Source organism: Aspergillus viridinutans, assembly GCF_018404265.1.
Source record: "Aspergillus viridinutans IFM 47045 DNA, scaffold_5, whole genome shotgun sequence".
In the NCBI taxonomy this organism is placed as follows: domain Eukaryota; kingdom Fungi; phylum Ascomycota; class Eurotiomycetes; order Eurotiales; family Aspergillaceae; genus Aspergillus; species Aspergillus viridinutans.
Window position 1 is genome coordinate 720,297 of NW_025091221.1, and position 21,871 is coordinate 742,167.

Consider the following 21,871-nt stretch of genomic DNA (forward strand, 5'->3'; position numbering starts at 1 on the left):
AAGCGTCATCGTCAGGTAACCATCCTGCGGAGACTGACTGGTACTTCTGGCATTCGGTTGACGAGGGGCTCGAGCCCCCGCCACCACAGATCCCATTTTGCACGTCCCAATTTTAGAAGCCAAGGTAGAGAAAAACAGCAAACAAAGAAACAAACAAGATATCACAAACGCAGCATGTCGTCAAGATAAGCCATCGATCATCGTTCAACCCCTGTTCTGGGCAAGCGCCTTCCAGTACTGTTCACGCTGCTGAGCTTCTTCCAGAGACTTCTCGAGTTCACGGATGCGTCGCTCCATCTCATCCTGGCGTTCGAGCTTGCGAGCACGAGACTTACGAGCAGCCTCGGTGTTGCGAGCACGCTTCAGCGCGACAGGGTCGGCGGTGTCAACCTTAATAGGGGGCAACGGCTTGCGTTGACGAGCATTGACACCGGCGACGGTGGAGTGCTTAACACCCGACTTGCTTGGCGCAGGAGAAGGAGCTGGCGAAGCAGATTTGCGAACCGCAGGAGAAGGAGGAACAGAGACCTCCTTTGCGGGCTTAGGCTCGGGTTGGGAGAGAGCGAGTGCAACATCCAAGGCAGCGGAGTCGAAGGCCGTGGAGAAGTCATCTTGAGCAGGGAAGAGCGGACCCCACTCCTCGGAGCCAGGGCCCAGCTCCAGATCGGTGGGGAACATGGGCGAAGTGTCCTGGCTGAAATAACCAGGAGACTCGAAGGAAGGAGTGCTGAGATCAGTGAATGAGGTCGACGGGGGTGCCGACGCATCCATGAACAAGTCCTTGGGCGAGATGGTGCCCGAAGGGGCACCTGCCACAGAGTCCTTGACAGCCATGAGGCCAGTGGGGATCTGATGAGGAGAAAGCATGGTGGGTTCAGTGCTCAACTCGAAATCATCCCCAAAGTCATTCGAGGGCAGACCGAAGAAGTCGGGCATATCTGCTGCGGAATTAGACCAAGTTGAAACCAATATAGTTTCTGCCAGCTCACCTTGAGCGATGTTGGGGGTCGACATGATGCGGCGGTGATAAAACTGTTGTAATTGCTGGAGCTGTTTTTGACTGAATTGAGTGCCGTTGGCTGCTGAAAACAATGGAACAGGGGGACGATTGGGATTTGGCGAATTCGAAGGCGCAGACGCGGCGTGGACACGCTGAAAGTGCGTCCGGCTGGAGGGACTAGACCGAAGAGACGAGGACAGAGAATACCCGGTAGACTGTGAGTGAAGCCTGGTCACACGAGGAACCTGGACAGGCGAACCCGAAAGTTTCTGTTGCTGGAGGTGCTGATACAGACTGAGCGAGTGCCGTCTGGGCTGCTGGTACTGAGATCGGACCAGGAACGGATTGTATGAAACAGATCTAGGGGCTGTACTCGGAAGTACTTGCGCACGCGAGTCTCTCAAACGAGGCTGCGGACACGGGGCGGGATAGAGCACAAAGTCCTCCTGCGGGGAACTGTTGCTGTCGTTGTTGGAATTCGAATTCAGATTCTGAGCCGTAGGCTGCTGGGGCGGGGGCGTGGGGAGCCATGATTGCTGATGGTTATCCGTGGTGAACGACGTGACGTCGAACGGGAGAATGTTGGTCAAAGAAGAACTTGAGCTACGCGAAGCGATGCTAAAGTTCAGAGGTCCTGGGACAGGAGACTCTGAGAAAGGTTGAGAGGAGATGTTGGAAAGTGACGAAGACCGTGAAGGATCTATGGTGTCTGTCTCAGGAGAGAAAGACGAGCTCGTTCTGGGCGAGGAGCTTAAAAGGAAGCCATTTTGCAATGGATACTGACACGGATATTCTTGATAATTGTGTGGTTGTATGGTGAAGATGTTTTTAAAAAAAAAATAATAGGTGATGATGGTTTGAGAGGAAGAAAAGATGGAGGAGAGAAAGGAAAAGGGAAAAGAAAAGCGCCAGGCAGCGATGGAAATCAGGCACTTCTTAAAACCCTCGAGTGTGCCAGTGTCTGGCTAGCTTAACCTGTCTGTGTGCGCCGTGCGTTTCCGCCAGCAGCCAATGGCGCCGCAACAATGTCCCACTTCCAGCACTAACCGTATCGGGATAGCGCTCGTTGATGCAGTCAGCAGGTGTGAGTCATAGGACCATGTGCCGCCATGATTGGTCCGTCGGGCCCGCGGGAACACGCCCCATTCCTGTGCAGGTAGGTAAGGTACTTTTCTGGTACGTACCTGTCGAGCAGGGCGCAGCGTAAAGACGCCTTCAATTGAACTCGGTATTCGAGTTCATCGAACACTACGTACGAAGAGGATTATCAGTATCACTACAATCCATCATTGGCAATTGACAGTCCTGGAATGAGGACTCCATGACGCTGGCAATACTCTGGTTTGGATGCCTCGCAATACGGAGCGCCATTACTCCGCCGCGTACTCGGTACCGGTCAACAGGTACCGCTTCACGACCCATTGTCCAATTACATGGCGCAACATCGCATCCAGAATCCAGGCATCAATTCCACGACAGCACTAAGAAAGCCGGTCTCATCACAGCCTCCCTGAACTGTCTCATTGATATTACATTGGTGAATCCACGCAAGCCTGCAGCTTCGTGTCCGTCATATAAAGCCAATTTCATCTTAGCCACGGACCCATAGACCTATCTACTCCACACTCCAGACGGCATATGCAGGCCGTTAATCAGTCCAAGTCACAAGGGACGGGGGGCTGAGCCCTCAACGCCTGGCAGCCTGGTGGCCTGGGAGCCTCATGTCTCAGCACGCCATCACCAGCTGAACCAATCAGAGCATTAGACAATAAAATGGATTAATAAGGGAGCTGAGCGAAAAGGACAAAAAAACAGGAAAACCGGGGATCGGTCGGGTTATTCCACTCATATCACTTTCCCTTTTCTCTCCCCGCCAACACAGGTTTCACCCACCTGTTGCCCATTCGGGAGTTGGTGTCATCAAAGGGCGTGGACTTCGTTTTACTATCTCCGAGGCCCAAACTCTATCAGCCCGCGCGCACAGTCAGTGGATTTCGCTTCCAGAATCATTTTTGAGTAGTAGATAGTAGTGAGTATTTTCTCTCAGGCATTCTGAAGGACAAGTGGCTCGACCGTTTGGAGAAAAGGACAGTTGTCTGCACCTTATATATACTCCTACCAACCTTCTGGCCTTGAGAAAGTACCATACGTATCCCTACCTTTTCCCTGGTGACGGGTTCCTACGACCCTTTCGTCAAGGAGGGTCAGATTCTCACTGAAGCCAAACAGTCTAGAATAGCCCTCGGGTCAATCGCGTCCAATGTCCACATTCTGCACCTCGCGGAAATCCACCTCTGCAGTGGAGGACCCATGCACGAACATACGGATCCTCCCTACCGGGAATCGCCGTAGACGTCGGCGATACTCACCAACATTTTCTTCCCTTGACCGTTTTCGATGTCATCTGCCCTTGTAGACAGGAGGTTGTGGTAATCTGCGTGTAGTCTAATAATCAATAGAAGGCGCTGCGTTGAGTGATGTCATCAAGGCACATGGTCAAGAGACAATGAAACTGGAAAGGCACAATTGAGTTTGAATCTCAAGGGATTGTTCTCTACTGTCGTCCACGGCGGCTTGGCCCACATTTGAGCCCCATAGACAGAAAAACGTAGTCTGCCTGCTTTGAAGTTCGGGCCTTGGATCAATATGCTACTTCTCACATGCAAATTTGGAATGGAATTGTGGAGATCACGATCTACCAGAAACACCGGAATCATACAAACGCATTATTGAATCTATTAATTATTACTATGATGCGGTGCGCAAGTATACATGGCGTACACGCTCCAAGCAAACAGTTAACAACCGGGCTCGATTTGAGTTGAAGCCACCAAATCCAGTCCTCCCCTTCGGGTATCAACACAAAAAAGTATCAAACTAGTGATCGTAGATCAACCAACATCAAAGCAAGACAGCAAGTGGTATCAATCTAGTTGCACGGCGCAAAACATGAACACACGCAAGCTGGATAAACCTGCGCGAATGGATATCATTAAGGAACGAAATGCACCGGTGACGTCGATGCATTGAGAAATGACCGCCAAAGCAGCATGTGGGTATCATTGACATTCCTTGCACCAAATTCTCGTTAGACCAGTCGGCAACGAGGTTGGCCAAGGAGTGCCTGCGGAAACGATATAGAGCGGTTCGAAGACAGCAAAAAAAAGGCAAACCGGATCCAGATCGACATATATGTTTTTTTTGAAATATTTTTGAGGGGTTTTCTCTTAACACTTTTTCGTTTTCGGTTTCCGTCATGGTAATGATTCAACAGCAGGCTGAGGTGTTGGGAGACGCATAGCGTTGATCCCACCATTTCTCAAACTCGACAACACGCCTCTGAGAATGAGCACTTCATGCTGCAGCCTGGACGGGAGTCGAGGTAGCAGCGACGGTCGCAGGCTTGGCCTCCTCGGCGGCGGGGGCCTCAGTGGGCTTGCTAGCTTCTTCGGCGGGAGCCGCCTCAGCGGAAGCCTCCTGAGCGGCGGGCTCGGCCTTGTCCTCAGCCTCCTTGGTCGCAGTGGCTTCCTTGTTGTCGAGCTTCACGGCCTTGCTGGGCTTGCGGAAAAGACCACCGAGCTTGTTGCCCTTGGCCTTGGACTCGCCGTCGGTGCCCTCGTTGTCAGAGTCGCCCTTCTTCTTGCCAAAGTTACCGAAGAAAGAGGTGCGACGCTTGTCCTTACCGGCAGGAGTCTCGGCAGTGGGAGACTGAGCGGCGGCAGTCTCCTTGGGAGACTCGGTTGCAGTGGCAGCGGCGGCAGAGGTCACGGTCTCTGGCTCGATGGGCTTCACAGCAGCCTCCTCGACGGGATTCTCCAGCTGGGGAGCAGTGCTGGAGACAGCGGAGGGCTCAGCAGGAGCGGCAGCCTCCTTCTCGGACTTCTCGTGGGAAGGGCTGGTAACCTTCTGGAAGAAGTTACCGAACAGAGAGGTACGCTTGGACTTGGGAGCAGGGCTCTCGGCCTTCTTCTCCTCCTTCTTTGCCTCGGTCTCCTCCTTCTTCTCTTCGGCAGGAGCAGCAGCAACGGGAGCTTGTTGATAGTCAGCTTACGGCTTCGTGTTAGATTTTGAATGTTGATAAAACATACCCTCAGGAGCCTCAGCAGCAGAGGCCTCGGCGACAGGCTCAGCGGCGGCTTCGGCGGGCTTGGCGTCCTCGGTCTTCTCTTCCTTCTTCTCCTCAGTCTCCTCCTTCTTGCCGAGGAAGGAGCCGAAGATGCTGGCCCTCTTGCGAGACTGAGAGCGGCTCTTGGCCTTGTCCTTGGCGTCGCTGGTCTCCTTGGTATCCTTAGTCTCCTCAACAGGAGCAGCCTCTTCCTTCTTCGCCTCCTCCTTAGGCTCAACGGGCTTCTTGGCGGGCTCAGCAACAACAGGCTTGGCTGCAACAGGATTAGAATTGATCCGTATTCAGCAACTCGATCCAACATGACTTACTCAGCTTCTCCAGCTCAGCCTTGTAGCCCTCGCTGGCAACGATGGTCTCCTTTTCAGCCTTGGCCTCAGCTGCCTTGGCTTCGAGAGCAACAAACCAGCTGTCACGTTCAGCAGCGTTAGCAGCCTGGAAAGTGTGCTTCTGGCCGTTAACCTTGAAGAGGAATTCGTTGGTGCCCTCCTTGGCAAGGTCGGAGATCTCGGCCTAAAGAGAGTATTAGTACGAATAACCATGCTATGTCCCAAACCGAAAAAAAAAAAAAAAAAAAAAAGGAAAAAAAAAATCCCTCACCAAGTTGAAGATACCAGCGGGGGGGGCCTTGTCCTCAGCGCGCTTGGTCAGGAACAGGAGACCCTTGCCGGTCTGGGTAGCCCAAGCGACGATGGGCTTGGCGACAGCAGGCTTCTCGTTCTGCCGGAAGACGGACAGGTGCTTGGCCTCGACGGGCTCGTTGCTGAAGTAGAAGAATCGCTTGGAGAAACGCAGACCCCTATTGACCAAAAAAGTAACAAGTCAGCCATCGCTCCACATCACCATCTGAAGGCTCGCAAGTAGCGCTTACTTCACCAGACCAGGTCCCTTGTGTCCAAGCACACCTTCAGTCGCAGGAGTGATTTCCTCCTTGGCCTCTTCCTTGGGCTGCTCGGCAGGCGCTTCGGTGGTCTCAGCCGCAGCGGGAGTGGCCTCGGCGTTCTCAACGGGGGTCTCCTTGGGAGCCTCAGCAGCGGGAGCCTCAGTGGCAGCGGCCTCAACGGCAGCAGGAGCTTCGGCGACAGGCTCGGCGGCAGGGACGGCCACGGGGGTCTCCTCAACAGGCTTCTGAACTTCCGACATGGTGATGATGGTTGATTAAAAGGTTATTATGGTAGTGAATTTGATTAAGTAGCCGTTAGAGAAGCTATAAGCGCTTCGGGTATCAAGGTCGAGTATGGGTATCTCAAGGGGGGTATCTCAACAGAAAGGAAACAGGAGCTCTCTCAGCACAAAGCAAAGAATAGCTCGGGTATCACAAGGGAAGAATGGGTAGAAAGGTTCGTGGGAAACGAACAAAAGCGTGATAGCTTAGTTATCAGGAATGGAATGGAGAGGAGAAGAAGAGAAGAAAGAAAGAGAGGGAGGGAGAGGAAGGAGAAAAAAAGAGAAGAGAAAGAAAAAGAAGGAGAAGGGGGTGAAAGGAGGGGGGTGGATGCAGCCTGGGTTGATGGCGCATCAGCCCAGAAGGGCAATGAGCTGCAGGGCGGTCCTCACTATGGCCTGACTAGGTCTAGCCGGAGAGGAAGGACGGTAATGATAGGCATGGTTTATTGGTTAATTTTTGGTTACTATGGCACAAAGTAGTCCTTTGGGTGAAATTTTCTTGTTTGTCTTTGGAAGCAGTTGATACCTGATACTTTGGTACACTTTAGGGGTGGCTCCATATGCTCGTATAGGTACACTTCTCTAGTCAGGCCCATCAGAGCTCCGGCTGCTCAGGACTAAACACCTCTGGATGATTATCAAAAGATGGATGGTCTTATCCTTACACAAGGGACCCGTGACTGTTTGTTTAACCTTTCGGGAAGCTTTTTTTTCTATGTTTTGGATGCGCTGCAGGTGTCCAAGACTTTTGACCAACCCAAGGGCAATCCATTATTGAAGGTAATTTGGCCTCCTCAGAGTAGATATCAGAGGACGCGAAAATTTTTGCTTTGTATCTTTTATCTATCTACCTCCTTTTTGCCGCCATGATCCTCTACTAATAAAGTCAAAAAAAAGAGGAATAATGAAACACTGGTGTAGTTCAGATGCTAAGGAGCACACTATGACAGCTAGTTCTTCAGACTAATTACTAAGGTCGCTTTCCGACTACGTATGTGGATAGCTTCGTGATCAACTCCAGGAGCTCCCCTACTGGTCGTGCAGATAGATAGGTCGATATTAAATGGCTCTAGACTAACTAGGCCTTGCTTGGGCGGACCCATTCCGAACCAACCCACTAATTGTCCCTAAATTTTTGGGCCGATTCCAACTTAATTTTGGTCGGTTTTAGTGTCATTTAGCGGTGTTCTGCGAATTATGATGATGCGAAAAATCCTTCAACTTGCGACCTTGAGGATACGAGTACATGCTCAAGAGGCACCTCAGGTATTGCTGAACCCACAAAATTGAGCCCTAATACCTTAGCGATGGCATCAAGAACAATTCTTTGAGTGGCCGTTTGATGCGATCAACAATCATGTCACCTGGCCCGTCCTCGCTCATCTGTTTGTGGGACGCCAGCCACCGCTGGATCCTTTTGATCCATGGGTCTTCTTTCAGATCGTCCTTAAAATTGCGAGACGCTAACTCTGGTAGTACAGAGAACTCCTTCCAGTATCTGCGTATTATTATCAAGATATCCTCCAGCATAGAGGAATAGACACAGGTATGAAGAAAAGAATAACAGTCTCACTTCCTCTCTCGGTTCTCTGTATTCAAAACTTCAATGACGATCCAAATCCTTGCGACAAACAGCAAGCCAGCTACCAAAAGTAGCACCCCCTGACAGGCTGACACACCCATCCTTGCGGGATCCACCTCAAAACGCTCTGCATTTTCGCCAGGGAACCTGCACTCCTCTGCATTATTCCCGAGTCAAGGAGGCGATTGAAATTGAAACCCGCCGCCACCTTGTATTCTGACTCTGCAAATCAGAAGCAGCGTTCTTGGTTTGTCGTCGCACTGTGCATTTTGGAACATTCTAGTTATCTGCGCTTCTGCGGCTTTCCAATCATTTATCTACCCTGCAACTTGCGAGAGGTGAAAGTAGGTTGGTGAGTTGCATGAGAGTCCACGCGACTGCAGCCCCGTGACTCCTGCTGCGATCTTCGCGATTGCCCAACCACAACACGTTGACACCCTCCATGATCCATCCTATTGTCATGCATAGATTTGCACATGCTATTTCATACCTAAGTACCTGTTGACATCGTGCCTGTCAACTATGAGAACTCATAAATACCAATAAAGGGCCCAACGTGGTGCCTAATCCTACAGTCGCTTTTCTATATTCTATCAACAAAAAGAAAAGGGGGAGTGGATCAGCGATGTGTCGTGCTAATCTAGATTTGGAAGCGTAGGCGAAAGAGTATCCTTCACATAGAGTCACCATCTGGGCCGTCCCAGATGCAGGGAACGGCGCAACACCCTCCCCAGACGTTGCCGTGCCGCGAGAACTGGTCCAGGACACCGGAGGAACACAGACCTCCGCACTCCTCGCCGTCCGAGTATTGACATTTAGAAACCTCTCCCTGGGAGTCTGCATTACATTTAGAGAGATCTATACTAGACACGGATGTCTGGGTCACGTAGAGGGGAATTCACTTACGCCATGTATTGATGAGAATGTTATAACCATTGCGATAAAAGACGTACTGGGGATTACATATGCCCTGCATGACGCACTTCTCGGTACCGTCAATGCCGCTCCAGGCGACCTGATCGGTGGCAGTAAACTGGACACTGTAAGTGCCGATGAAAGGACTGTCGAAATAGATCACAGGTGGAGGGTTGGAGTGCGGGTCAATCCAAGGTTGGCTAAAACAAGTGTCAGTATGAGACCCGAAGCAATCCTTCGTTTACTCACTGGTCGTTCCAATTTGTATCGGGGCTGTCAGAATCAGAACTGATATTCCAGGTCTTGAAGGTCAACTCGCTGCCGGCATGTGTCTGGAAAAACACGCGACAGTGGCCCGGGTCGGTCCAAATGGCGTGATCATTCCAGTCGAGTGCTCTCTGGAGGCCGGCTGCTATGTCTGCTGCGTAGCCCCCAAGCTCGCTAAAAACTTCGACGAAAGCATCTATACCAAGAATACCAAGGATGATAGGCGGAACTAAACGCTTCTGTAATGGACTGTTCAGATAGCCAATGGCTTCGTCAGTATGCATATAGATGACCTCATTGTCCCTCATGTTTGCGAGCAAGCGCGCATGCCGGGTTTGAAGCTCCGCGAGAACGTTTGGATCTGTGATCTCCTGGTCTCCAAAGTGACGTTTGGGCCAGTTAGGGCGATGTAGGGCCGCCGCCGCTAACGACACTAAGACCGCGAGACATGGAGAAAACTTCATTGTGGATGCGGTTGAAGATCAAGTAAACAGGATATCTAGCCCTTTATATGCTGTTTGAAAGCTCTGCTACATAGGTACATTATAAGGAGCATAAGACAGTCATCTCGGTTTTATGGATGAGTTAGGTAGTAGCAGCTTAGCCTCACTGTCCAGAGTTGTCAGTTACACTATTAATTAACCCTAGAAGCTTGATTACTGGAAGAGAGTTAGCAATTTGAGCTTTAATTGCAACATAATCTTAGATGATCTTTAGTAGCTGTTAGCGCTCATGAGAAATCCATAAAGGGTAATATAACTAAAACTCATACATAACCCACCTCATTCTCTACTCTCTAGAAGTGTCTTAGCACTTATATTGTTACATCTTAATGTAGTATTTTATATAGTAATTCAGTCCTTACAGGCCTTGCAATTCCAGATAGTAAGGCTTGCTTTTAAAATCTGTTGACTAGTAGTACCTTGCTGCTGCATATAATTTATATAGAGGCACCAGGTACATCTTATCTGCTTACTTTCAGGTCTTCGCTCCCGTATATGCTCAAGAGAGCTATCTAATCAACTATCTGGGAGGCTGACCTGAATAGGGTTATGCCACGGCCCAGATGGAGGAGTCCAATATCTAAATAGGGCCTGGTAAAGCTCCTGTCGGAATTTTAGCTGCGTAAGCTGTGTAGATTTCAGCAGATTCTTTTGCTGTGCATCTACCTTAACTTTACCTACTGTGTGAGGCAAAAAAGACCCCCACTGAGTAACCCGCTCTCACTCAAGTCGCAAATTGCAACCTATCACATTCTCAAGTCCCATCACGTTGCTTAAAGGTACCTTCCGCTACGAGGCCAGCCCTATATTAGCATGACCCTGCATTTTCCGATGGCGTATCAGTTCCCGTTTGGCTGGTGACGTCGAGACTCGACTGGTTGACTCAGTATGAGCAGAATACAGAGTACGGATATTTAATAATACCTACGAGTTACGGGATGAGACCCTGAGCCGGCGAGAGAATCAAGATTTACGGAATACGCCCTCTTGGCCGTTTCGAACCGTTTTTTTCCCCCGTCACCAGTTACCAGCAGCTATCTACCTACCAGTCACAATCGCCGACCAATCATGCCACTACTGTCCAATGTCGATCCTGCACATCTGGTGATCGCTGCTTGTCCTGTTGGCAGCTTTGGACCAGTTGTTGCCGACTTCCGTATCTATGGTGCAGTCAGTAGCAGTGTTTTGCTGTATTGTCTATCTGAATTGCAGATCATGGGATAAAATAGTAGTGAGCTCCGCACGTCTAAGTATCTGTACACACGAGTGCTAGATGCAGCATCAAAATGCGTAGCAAACGACTACATACGCAGGACATAGAGTCATTTACCCACTTTGTCAAATCGACCCCCTTTGTCAAACGCGCCCCGAACACCCTATTAAACCATAAAAATATATATTAAAACTACAGATTCGACAGTGTCACAGCATGTCTAAAATATAATAGAATTTACTAGTAAAACCTGACATAAAATGACAAATTAGATATACTAGTAATCTGAATTATTCTTAATTTCTGGTAGTAGGTTCTACTTCTAGTGCTTTACTGCGCGTGAAGGGGTCCCTTATATATGCCTAGATAGCCTGTGCCTGGATAGCCTGTGTCTGGGGAGTAAGGGTGCTATAGGTAGGTTTCTTATAGGCTTTTAGTTAAATCACTCCTAATTTCATCCTTGCCACATTAGCTATTAATCATTCTATATAAATTAATACTTACTAGTTATTTTGAATGTGGTTAGGTTGAAAATTGGATAAGCTTTGGTTGAAGAGAAAGAAAATATTTTGCTATGGTGGGCGGTGTTTGACAAAGGGGGTCGGTCGATTTGACAAAGTGGGTAAATGACTCTACCCCTCAAGTCATGCGCATCCTGCCATGCATCGCATCATCTTGCATCACGGCAACTAGGGCATCAAAGGCGTCAAGCATGCATCAGTCTAGTCTATTCCTGCATGGCAATATGTTCTTTAGAGTTCCTAATCTTCAAGCAGAAATCACATTATCTAAGAGTCAGGGGATCCAATATACATGAAATAAGCTAATGCGAGTATTCGAGTGCTCAGAAGACCGCCAATGCGAGATATGCAATGCCCAATTGCTTCATCCAATTACATCCTACATGTCATAAGAGTATAGTGATCAAGCTGCCATTGTCAAGACATACCTAAACATACTCAGTTAGTTATTGTCGGCAGGCCATGTTGCAAAGCCAAGGTACTTACGATGTGATGCTGTCCATTCTCTCACTCGTCAATTTCAAGCTCACCGTCAACAGCTCCTGCGCGATCTCGGGCTCTTCCTGCTTCAACTGCTGCCATTTCTCGGCATTCAGACACCAGGCCACGCAGTCCTGTTCCGCCTTGACCGTCGCAGTCCGTCGGGTTTCGCTGAAGAACGGCAGCTCGCCACACGGCCGTCCTGCGACGATCAGTTCGAAATAACGGCCCTGCGGCAGCTCATATTCCGCTCGGAGCATCCCCGACTCGAGCAGGTAGAATCCCTCGGGTAAGTCGCCCTCTTGGAACAGCACGGTACCCGCAGCATAGCAGACTCGAGCAAAATACGGGCATGCCCTGAACCAGAAATCCTCGTTCTTGATGGTGAGCCCCTGCAAAGTCTGCAGGAGCAAAGGGAGCGGTTGTCGCATCGCCGACCATGCAACCGAAGCCATTGCTGCCGTCTCGTCCTCGCGCAGAGTAGTCGTGGCAGCTTGCTGGAGGTACAGCCGGCGGGGAGAGCCAACGATCCCTTCAGCGGCCTGCATTTGGTTCCGGGACACAGGAACTTCAAGATGGGGTGACGACCCGCCGCTCTTCTTTCGTATCAATGCCTCGCGATGGCTGTAAAAGACCTTGAGATAATCATTCTCGCAGAATTCAAGGGCCGAGTTAAGGTCCTTGAAAATCTCAACGCCGCCTTCGCTTGCAAGAAGCCCAACGTTCTGAAGGCTCCTCCCGACCTCACTCGTCATATCAAGCCCAGATATAGTCATCTGCACATTGCGTCTCCGGAGAATCCGGTTTATACGCGTGAAGGCTTCTGCCGCGGAAAAGTCCAGCCCGTACACTCGCGAGAAATCCAGGATGAGGAACCGGATAGGCCGTCTGTTGAAAGCTTCCTCTTCAATGAGTCCGCGCATGGTACTTTCAACGCTGACTATCGTCCCAAAGAATAGGTAGCCAGCAAGCTTGATGATGAGTGTCTGCTGCCCTGCCTCTTTTAAGTATCGCTGTTGGATGGGAGGTCTCCTGACAGTCGAGCCCGTAATCTTGCCAGAAAAGGTAGCCCGGACAGCTGATTTGCGTGAGGTTTGCACCACAAAACTCACGCATGCCAAGATAATTCCGACAAAGATGCCAACCACAAAGTCCCAAGCACCCATAGTGACGACGATAATGACGACCTGTACGAATTAGGATGCAGCTCAATGACAAGATAGGGCTTACTTACTGTTAAGTATTCGAGTCGGTGCAATTTCCCCCACGTGTCGATCAAGGCTTCTTCCATAAGCTCAATGCCCAGCATGAAGATCAGAGCTCCGACGACCATGACAGGAATAAATCCAATAATCACCGGACCAACAACAAGAATACCCATTGTAGCAAAGGCAAGCATGATACCTGCCAGTCGAGAATTGCCACCGCTGGCAATGAAGAGAAGACTGTTAGTGTATACAAGGTAGTTCTAGAACTGCATGAGTATATGTAACGAACGATGTCCATTGAATTGCGGAACCATACCTGTATGCTTCCTGCGAAACCTGACAGTGCATTAGTAATGCCATGAGCGATGAGCTCACGGTCAACATTTAGATTGTCCTCTCCAGTCGATATACCCAGTGCCGGTACATTGATTGGGACGTGAAGGACTCCGAAGAACGTCAATGCAAACATCGCCGGAATCGTGTCAACGAATGCGGACCAGTCGACGGCCGAGAAATCTGTGAAAAATGTCAAGTCAGGATCGATTGGGATAGCCTGAAGGGATACCCACCATAGAGCGTATAAAAGTGATACCAAGGGTTGGAAGACGATGGAGCGTCAAAGACCCATCCTCTGTTACGCAAGGTATCCATAGACACTCTCGCGGCGAGTTTGACGACATAAAAAACCACGGTCACCGCAATGAAATAACCACCGACCAGGAAATTGGACCGCACAAAGCGCTTCAAAATAAGAAAAGCAATCGCAAGTAACAAGGGTATCATCCAAAGCAGCAATGTATCCATATGAAAAAGCTTCTGCAAGATTGGTAGTTTAAGCTCGAGAGAACCGGATAGTCGGGCAGATACCTCGAGCCCGGTTTGCATCAGAAAGAACCCTACACCACCAATGCATCCAATCAAAATATGACGCGGGAAGAACCCAATGAGAGAACCAAGCTTGCACGTTCCCATCAAGAAAAACACAAGCCCCGTAAGAATTGAACTGACGGAGAATGAGAGGATGGTTGTTGCCAGAACCGATTTCGGATTGTCCTCACCAACCCGAGCTAGAATTGTCATGGCCATTTGGTGGAAGAAGGGAACAACCTCAATCATTTCACTCCCGATACCACCACGGAAGACTGACCCTCCGCATGAAAAGACCAGCTGAGCAATGACTGTGCTGACATAAAACATCGAGATTCCGTCTGACCCCAGCTCAGAGAAGATAGGCTCTCCCAGTGGAAACAGGATCATCCCGTAGGAGAGCGCATCGAGGATATTCAGCAGTAGGCCGAGGAACACCGAAGGTAGCAGGCTGACGGGATAAACCACCCCCTGCTGCCATACTGCTCGCCGGTCCCAGGACTTTGGGCTTGCTATCAGACGAAGACAGCTTCTGATTGTCGTTAGAGCATGAGGTTGTGCGCCCGACTCGCGCTCTCTCACTAAGTTTTGCCTTTCAATATCGTCTGCAACCCCGTATCCATGGAATGGTTTAGACTGCGCCGTCTTATTCAGCAACGATGTCCGTTCGGTACTTGTGTTCCCTTCCTCGCCATCATTAAATAAGAGCCTTGGGTTTTCCACACCAGCCGCGCCGCTTGGGCTCAGCTTACCTCCGTAGTGGTCGGTTTCATCCCCGAACGACCCAGAGGGAGGACTGCGAATCATCTGGGTCAATACCGAGGAGCCGGTAGCAGGAGCGGGGATCGGTTCCGGGTCAACAATGGTTAGCTCCCCCGCAGTGCTGGAGTGGCTTGACGAAGATGCGGCGACATCAGTCTGTTGTTTCGATTGAAAGATATCCATGCTTCGCGGAAGAGAGCTCAGTTTGTGAGGAAGCGACAGCGCAAACGATGCTAATTCAGCTGTTTGTTCTCTCAAACCCTCTGATGAATACTGTGCCGGATCTAGACTGCCAGTTAGGACATTAAACCCCTCACGGAATTTCCTATTATCGTACCCTGAGGACCTTTGAAGGACCGATGGTAGAATGACCGAGTCGGAGTCCTGAAGCTCGACCCGCCGTGGATGGAAGGCTGGAGTCCTGAAGTGTCCGAAGTACTGCCATGATTGGCCCGCTCGATCGGTATTTCTGTCACATTTGGAGCAGGAGTGTTGATCAGAGATGGGCGACGGGGTAAAAATCCTGACGCACGGGAATCACCGCGGTCTCGACGTCCGATGACGCCCATCGCGAACCCGAACCGTTACTGCCTGCGCCACACACAATCCGTTTCTCAGAATGAAAAAGGAGGGGATAAATTGAGGGCGAGAAGCCTAGGCTCCTTTCTCGGTGTGCGTGCCGCACCCCAACGGCCGCAGACGAAAACGGGTGGGATCCCGGATGACGCAAGAGTCAAGGCACGAAGAGCAATTGGCGTTCTTTGGTTACCACACAATTGAGAGGAAGAAGGCCTGCAAAAATCCGATGCATCAGCTGGGGTGAAGATGACTGACGGTGTTCTTGAAAGCGAACATGTGTCATTGGGAGAAGTTATTTCATCTCAAAGCTCCGAGCCCAGAAGCTGCCGGCGTTATCAATCCGGGTCCGTGAGTTGACTAACAAAAGTCTTTATCACCGGCCGTTATCATCGTCTCCGCCGGGGGCGCTTTACCGGATTCTGGCAATTGTGGATCGGGAACTATGAGTAGATCCTGGAATTGATTACCGCACGGATAAAGTCGTTGTTATTATTGAGTAATCGCCTCTTGAAGCTGTGGGGGCAAGAGTTGAAACTTGAAGGTTGGGCAGAAACAATCTGAAATTGATGGTGTAGTATGATCGACGGAATATGCATGCAAGCTTAGTCCGTGTCTTTGCTTCTTTGGACAATTGCAGTACTTAAGTAGCTACCATCAGCTGTAGGATATGATAACGTTCATTGCTTTCAAATGTCAACTGGCTAAAATTGTTTGTTTCATGCGTGATTATTTGGATCATGGAATTATATTGACGCCTCGTACTCCGCATATCGGAATACCTATACAGACTATATACCACAATCCTTACAAAGAGAGTTCAATGCACCGTATATACAATGGGTATCATCAAGTCGTCAAAACCGCCAGCCCTTCATCATCGTCCAGTTTCTATCAGCTCAGTCGCTCCAGGAACCCTTGCGCGATCAGCCGTTCCACATCGCCCTGTCGAACGTAGAGTTGACTGTTTTTCGTCAAATTGATAACCCTGTACCACACACACATCAGCTCTGCTCTCAATGTACGTAGAAGGATCGCCCAGCCAAACGGAACAACACAAAGCACAACATACCCATACTCCGTCTGGATCTCCCCCGCGTCCTTCAAAACCCTCACATCGATAAACAGATCCCTCGGCGGCTCCAAGCTCCCCGTCAAATCAATATCCGTCCACTGGCCCTTATACGCCGCCAGCATATCACTATACTGCCGAAAATACTCCTCCTCCTCGGGACTCAACGAGCTATGGTTCCCCGCCTGCGAACTCACCACCCCATGCGCCGCCGTCCCTTCCTCTGCATTCGGCTGCTCCTGCTCCAGCACATCCACCCCATTCCAGCAGAGCTCCTCGAGCTTCTCCATGCGCACGCGGTGATACGCAAGGAGACAGCGCTTGTTGCGGCGCGTGCAGATATGGTCGACTAGCAGGGCGCAGGCGGTCGCCGGGTCTGCGGAGGGGTTGAAGCTGCCGCCGAAGGGTTCGAGGAGGCGGGCGACGTCGCGGTCGAGATCGCGGACTTCGCGCGCGACGGTGCGCACCAGTTCGGTCTGGTAGGKGGGGAGGTGGACGAGGGATTGCGTGCGTTTGGCGTGTTGGACCTGTGGGTGCTGTTAGCGCGGATTGGAATTGGGGGAGTAGGACGCGGCGGACCAGTTTGTTTCCGAGTTCGCCGTACATGGTCGGCTGATGGATGGTGGAAAGAGATGTCAAAATTCTATGTGCTATTTGCTGCTGTATATTGTTGCGTCTGATGATCGCGCTGGACGCGTGTGTCAATGACCGCCCGATAAGTTTATTCTGCCGGATAGATACAATTCCGCGTGCCAACCCCCGCGAAGGCGGTCGTTGCATAGGAACCTACAGAGGAGGTCACCATAGTCTAAAACTACTGTCATTGAGACTGGTTATTCTTGCATATGGACTGATGCATTATCTTGCGTGATCTAGCTTATTTCTAAGTTGCTTAAGAGCCTTGAATCTTTCCCCTAACATTAATAGTCCATCCTTATTCATGTTAATGACTATTTTAGACTAGAGAAAGATGTATCAGCTATAACATAAAATCCTAATACTATAGGAAGAGGGAATACTAACTTTAAGATACTACCTTATTTAATAATACTAGCTCCTGCTCTACTACTTTTATTATTTCTCTCTCAGCCAGCATATTACTGAGTATTTCCTAATTCCTATATATAAGATGGCCTAGGAGGCACTCTGCATAGATCTCTAGATAGAATCTATTCTATTAATAATTCTTCCTATATAGGAGATAGTCAGTGACCATTAGTATATTTTTTAATTTAATATTAGCATCTATTAAGTCAGCCATGGAGGGTAGATTTAGGCATATTAAATATCTTTATAGCATGGTAAATGCTTGGAATTTGTCCTTTTTTTAAAGCAGATATTACTAATTGAATCCTTCCCTCTTATTCCACTAGATTCCTAGAGATTTGACGTGATTTTGGTGGCATGGTAGCTGTTTGGATAGTTTTGAATTTGAATGCATTAAAATCAGATGAGGGGTGGGCGGCTCGCCCAGGTGGGCGCCTTAGTTAGGAATTATGTTACATTATTCACTACTGCTTTCAGTCAGTTCTGCATTAGGCCTAGCGCAGCCGCAGTCCACGGCTGGACTGTTACATCTTGAGGAGAAGCTAGTTGCCCATGTGCATCAGATCCTTCTGGACAAAGTGTTATTCTCCTTTTCATGCATAGTCACAATTAGATCTCACACTCCCATCCTCTGCATGTCTACAAGATGCGTAACTGTCATCTTCCAAGGAGCCAGAAAGTCCGATTGTTGATCAGTTTTGTCCTTTTTTTCACCATTGCATATAATATCTATGACAGTGCCCTCAACTGCTTCTTTGATACGCCCAATGCAACTCATTCCTCAAGTGGAATATCCACGTCAGGTCATAGAAAACACAGTCAGTGCACATGAGGAGGTAATCTTTGCTTTGCAATAAAGTATTATTAACAGCTGCCTCCATTATCATCACAGCAACAGCATACAAGTACAACCAGCAGAATATCCCCGTCTCAGACAAGGCGATTGTTATAGCAAAAAGGAGAAAGGAAAACATTAATTGGATAAGACCTTTCTGTCAGGAAATGTATGCCTATATCCATTTCAATTTGCCTGTCTGCACCTTATCTAACAGCCAAGCCTCTAGTGGGTGCGGACTATATGCATATACCATGGACCCAGAGCAACCTGAGGAAGGTCTATTGAAGCCTCTCACAACAAGAGGCCATGAGGCTGCAGCGTACCTGACATACATCGTTAACTACTACCATGACCTACCAGAATTTTCCATCTTCATTCATGGTGCGGAAGAGCAATGGCATAATGATCTTTTTGGGTTGAAGACAATTGATCACCTCCGCAGGATACGGTTTGAGGCTGTTCAGGTGGAAGGATTTGTCAATCTACGCTGCAAAACAGCGCCTCTTTGTCCAGACACGTGGCATCCGTTGAATCCGCAGCCAAACGATATCGAGTATGCATATCTCTACGATCTGTTTCCCAACATATATATGGAGCTGTTTAACGTCACTGCGGCGCAGCTTCCTCCGCGTATCGGGCATATTTGCTGCGCTCAGTTTATTGTCAGTCGAGAAATGATACGACGGCGGCCTCTGGACGATTATAAACGAATCCTTCAATGGATAGCGCAGACAGAAGTCACGGATAATTATGGGATAGGCCTTGTGATGGAGAAACTGTGGCATATCATATTTGGGAAAGATCCGGTGCAGTACGTCATGGACCTTCAGCTATGGCCGAAAGCTAACACTGAATCCCCAGCTGCCCCCGTGTAGAGCAATGCTGGTGCGATATATATGGATTGTGCGGGCCATTATCATCTGGCGAAATACTGTACCCGGTTAACTAGTTATGCTAGAGAGACATTGCTTGAACTAGATCCACTCAAGGATATATGAGTGCACTTGGGATTACTGTACCGCAAATGGAGCATTGCTCTTAGCGACAGCCTTTCTAGCTGAGATATGGACACTGCAACTGCTTAAAGACAATGTGTCTTATGAGTGTACATAAATCTCAGATTGAAGGGCTACTCTTGTGGCACCGCCCCTGCATCATCGATTTGAAGTATACCTTCGAGGGGCTGGACACTCACGAAAAGCAGAGGATGAGGAACTGGTGAGGAACTGACGTACTGGATTGTTAAACGACCCTCTAGCACCATTGGATATTGTTGCCAATATGGTTGATAATATGCGCGATTAATTGGACAATCTATGCACCTACAAATAGACATGGTCGTCCGGACACCTCCGGATGATCTTAAGGTTGACAGGTTCATAAAGCGAAGACCTCTTGCCCCCGGATCAGAGAGGCTACTCAAACGTACTAAGTCCCGGAAGAGTTACAGTATCAAGTTGTTGGCAACATTCTTCCTTGTCCAGAGAGTCACGATTTTTGTGTTTCAGCACGTCCTTCGTTCTACTGGGGATATGATACTGCGTCGGTATTAGCGAAGACGGAGAACGCGATACCAAAATAAGAGATGGTCGTCAGCTATCTGGAGGCGTCAGGCCATGAGATAGCAACAGTTTACCGGCAGTAGGTTATCTTCCGTAGTATGACACCCGCCAGTTCTGAGGGAATCTAGTCCATTTGCGCTCAACCTTAGATACGGTATGGCTAAGCTACCATCATTTTGGCTGCATGGGCGTGGCGGAGGAGCCATAGCATCATGCTAAAGTGCCCACCTATTACTGCTAATATTAGCAGAGAGTTTGATCTGAAGCTACCAGAGTTGATCTGTATGTCCTCCTGCATAAGGAGGAGATCTACCATTTTTCTATCCCCATTATGCACAGCATAACTAAGTAGGGTCAGCCCTGCTTTATGAGGAATATTTAGGTTAAGCCTATCCTTAGTAAGGAGAGAATACATAATTATACTATTTACTTAATTAATAGCATGGTGAAGTGGTGTTAATCTACTAATACTAGTAGTATTAATATCTAAGTTATTTTCTGCTAAGAGCTGCTTTATAATAATTAAGTAATTATTCTTAGTTACCTACTAAAGAGGGGTTCTTTCCTTAATATCTCTAGCATTAATATTAATACTGCACTTCGTCAGTAGTAGGTTAACTATCCTAAGTTTTCTTATACTAGTAGCTTAATGCAGAGCTATAAACTAGTATTTATTCTATGCCCTCTTATTAATATTAAGATCTCTATAACTTAATAAAAGTCTAGCTATTACTAGGTCTGTCATCTGCACTGCAAGATGTAATATAGGATATCTATGTAAGGATAATCCACTGGACAGGGTAGATAAGCCTGTTGACTAGGTAAGACTTGGAAACAATAAGGGATAGAGTATTAGACCAAAATAGTACAATAAAACAGTAGATTAGTTGATAATAAGACTAATCCTTGTCTTCCTAACCTGTCAGACAAGGGGGTCTATATATATCTTCATTAATGATATAATATGCTTACGGTAGTACTCCGCAAGCAGCACAAGGTATGAAAATAGATAACTAAAAGCAGTATACTGAACGCAGACATCTGCAAGCATAGTAGAATCAAGGTAACTAAGGTACACAGTCTCACTCCTCAGACATCCATGGGCACATTGTGATAGACGCTATTAAAAAATCAGCTTGTCTGTCTGTATGAAGAGACCTAAATAGCTAAGTCATCCTTTTATTACCTCCTTATGTCATCTGCTTAGGAGAGCTAGTAGAAGTTTCATACTACACATAAGCTTATGAGTCCATCCTAATTAAGTAGATTAGCTAAGCTTCTTAAGAGACAAGATTGTCCATTAAGGATGAATATTGGACGCGATGATTGGTATCAAGCTGTACATGAAGAATCAAAAGCAGCCTTAAATCCGAATAGTAAGACAACAGGACGCATTTTCGAGTCTCAGATGGAGTTACAATCATAGTGGATGTTCAAGGTGTTTTATGGTTGGAAGCCCGCACAGTCCACGACACTAGTTCATGCTGACAATATACCCAAAGTACGGCGGACTGAATGTACAAAACCGGCCAAAATGTTTTTTACCATGATTACCTCCCACCACACTGATGCCACTGCTACCACACATACCATCTGCCTAGGGCCTATCTAGCATGCTTATAGAAAATTAATATTTTTATATAAAATATATAGTAATTATAGTTATTTTAATTTATATCTAAAATATTAATTTAATATCTAGGGGGTTGAATAGGTAGTAGTTTAGAATTATTCCTAAATTATAGTAGTTAAAAGGTTAATGTATATATATATATCACTATTACTTTTATACTAACCACTAACAGAGATAATTATTCCCTTATATCTCTGCAACCATAAGATATCGAATGTCATCTAGTAGGGATATCGAATGTCGTCTATTAGGGGTATCCAAATATTCAAATCAATATCGAATGTCAACTAGTATTGATAACGAATGTCATCTAGTATTAATATCAAATGTCATCTATTAGGGGTACTGAATCAATATCGAATGTCATCTAGTAGGGATATTGAATGTCATCTAGTAGGGATATCGAATGCCATCTAGTAGGGTCAGGGATATTGATTCGATATCCCTAATAGATGACATTCAATATTGATTTGATATCCCTAATAGACGACATTCAATATCCCTACTAGATGATATTCGATATCCCTACTAGATG

At 48.0% G+C, this 21,871-nt stretch overlaps 6 protein-coding genes across 6 annotated transcripts; 1 reads left to right on the plus strand and 5 right to left on the minus strand.

The window, feature by feature from the left end:
- Positions 1-204: 204 nt before the first annotated feature.
- On the minus strand, positions 205-2,422 carry cpcA (amino acid starvation-responsive transcription factor GCN4; the record flags this gene model as incomplete). The annotated part of the gene is made up of 4 exons (XM_043270373.1): positions 205-938; positions 990-1,738; positions 2,185-2,248; positions 2,302-2,422. The coding sequence occupies 4 exons, from the start codon at positions 2,420-2,422 to the stop codon at positions 205-207; spliced, it is 1,668 nt and encodes a 555-aa protein (XP_043126308.1).
- A 1,932-nt stretch (positions 2,423-4,354) lies between these two features.
- On the minus strand, positions 4,355-6,266 carry Aspvir_007192 (uncharacterized protein; the record flags this gene model as incomplete). Its single annotated transcript, XM_043270374.1, has 5 exons — positions 4,355-5,031; positions 5,089-5,379; positions 5,435-5,636; positions 5,724-5,922; positions 5,995-6,266. The coding sequence occupies 5 exons, from the start codon at positions 6,264-6,266 to the stop codon at positions 4,355-4,357; spliced, it is 1,641 nt and encodes a 546-aa protein (XP_043126309.1).
- A 2,279-nt stretch (positions 6,267-8,545) lies between these two features.
- Positions 8,546-9,518, minus strand: Aspvir_007193 (uncharacterized protein; the record flags this gene model as incomplete). The annotated part of the gene is made up of 3 exons (XM_043270375.1): positions 8,546-8,709; positions 8,779-8,987; positions 9,037-9,518. 3 exons carry the CDS (start codon positions 9,516-9,518, stop codon positions 8,546-8,548), a joined length of 855 nt encoding a protein of 284 aa, XP_043126310.1.
- A 2,176-nt stretch (positions 9,519-11,694) lies between these two features.
- On the minus strand, positions 11,695-15,177 carry Aspvir_007194 (sulfate transporter family protein; the record flags this gene model as incomplete). Its single annotated transcript, XM_043270376.1, has 6 exons — positions 11,695-11,719; positions 11,778-12,958; positions 13,006-13,239; positions 13,296-13,495; positions 13,549-14,892; positions 14,946-15,177. 6 exons carry the CDS (start codon positions 15,175-15,177, stop codon positions 11,695-11,697), a joined length of 3,216 nt encoding a protein of 1,071 aa, XP_043126311.1.
- Positions 15,178-16,078: 901 nt separating this feature from the next.
- Aspvir_007195 (DNA replication protein PSF1) lies at positions 16,079-16,862 on the minus strand (the record flags this gene model as incomplete). The annotated part of the gene is made up of 3 exons (XM_043270377.1): positions 16,079-16,172; positions 16,257-16,783; positions 16,836-16,862. The coding sequence occupies 3 exons, from the start codon at positions 16,860-16,862 to the stop codon at positions 16,079-16,081; spliced, it is 648 nt and encodes a 215-aa protein (XP_043126312.1).
- A 1,530-nt stretch (positions 16,863-18,392) lies between these two features.
- Positions 18,393-19,016, plus strand: Aspvir_007196 (DUF3431 domain-containing protein; the record flags this gene model as incomplete). The annotated part of the gene is made up of 1 exon (XM_043270378.1): positions 18,393-19,016. One exon carries the CDS (start codon positions 18,393-18,395, stop codon positions 19,014-19,016), a length of 624 nt encoding a protein of 207 aa, XP_043126313.1.
- Between the last annotated feature and the right edge of the window lie 2,855 nt (positions 19,017-21,871).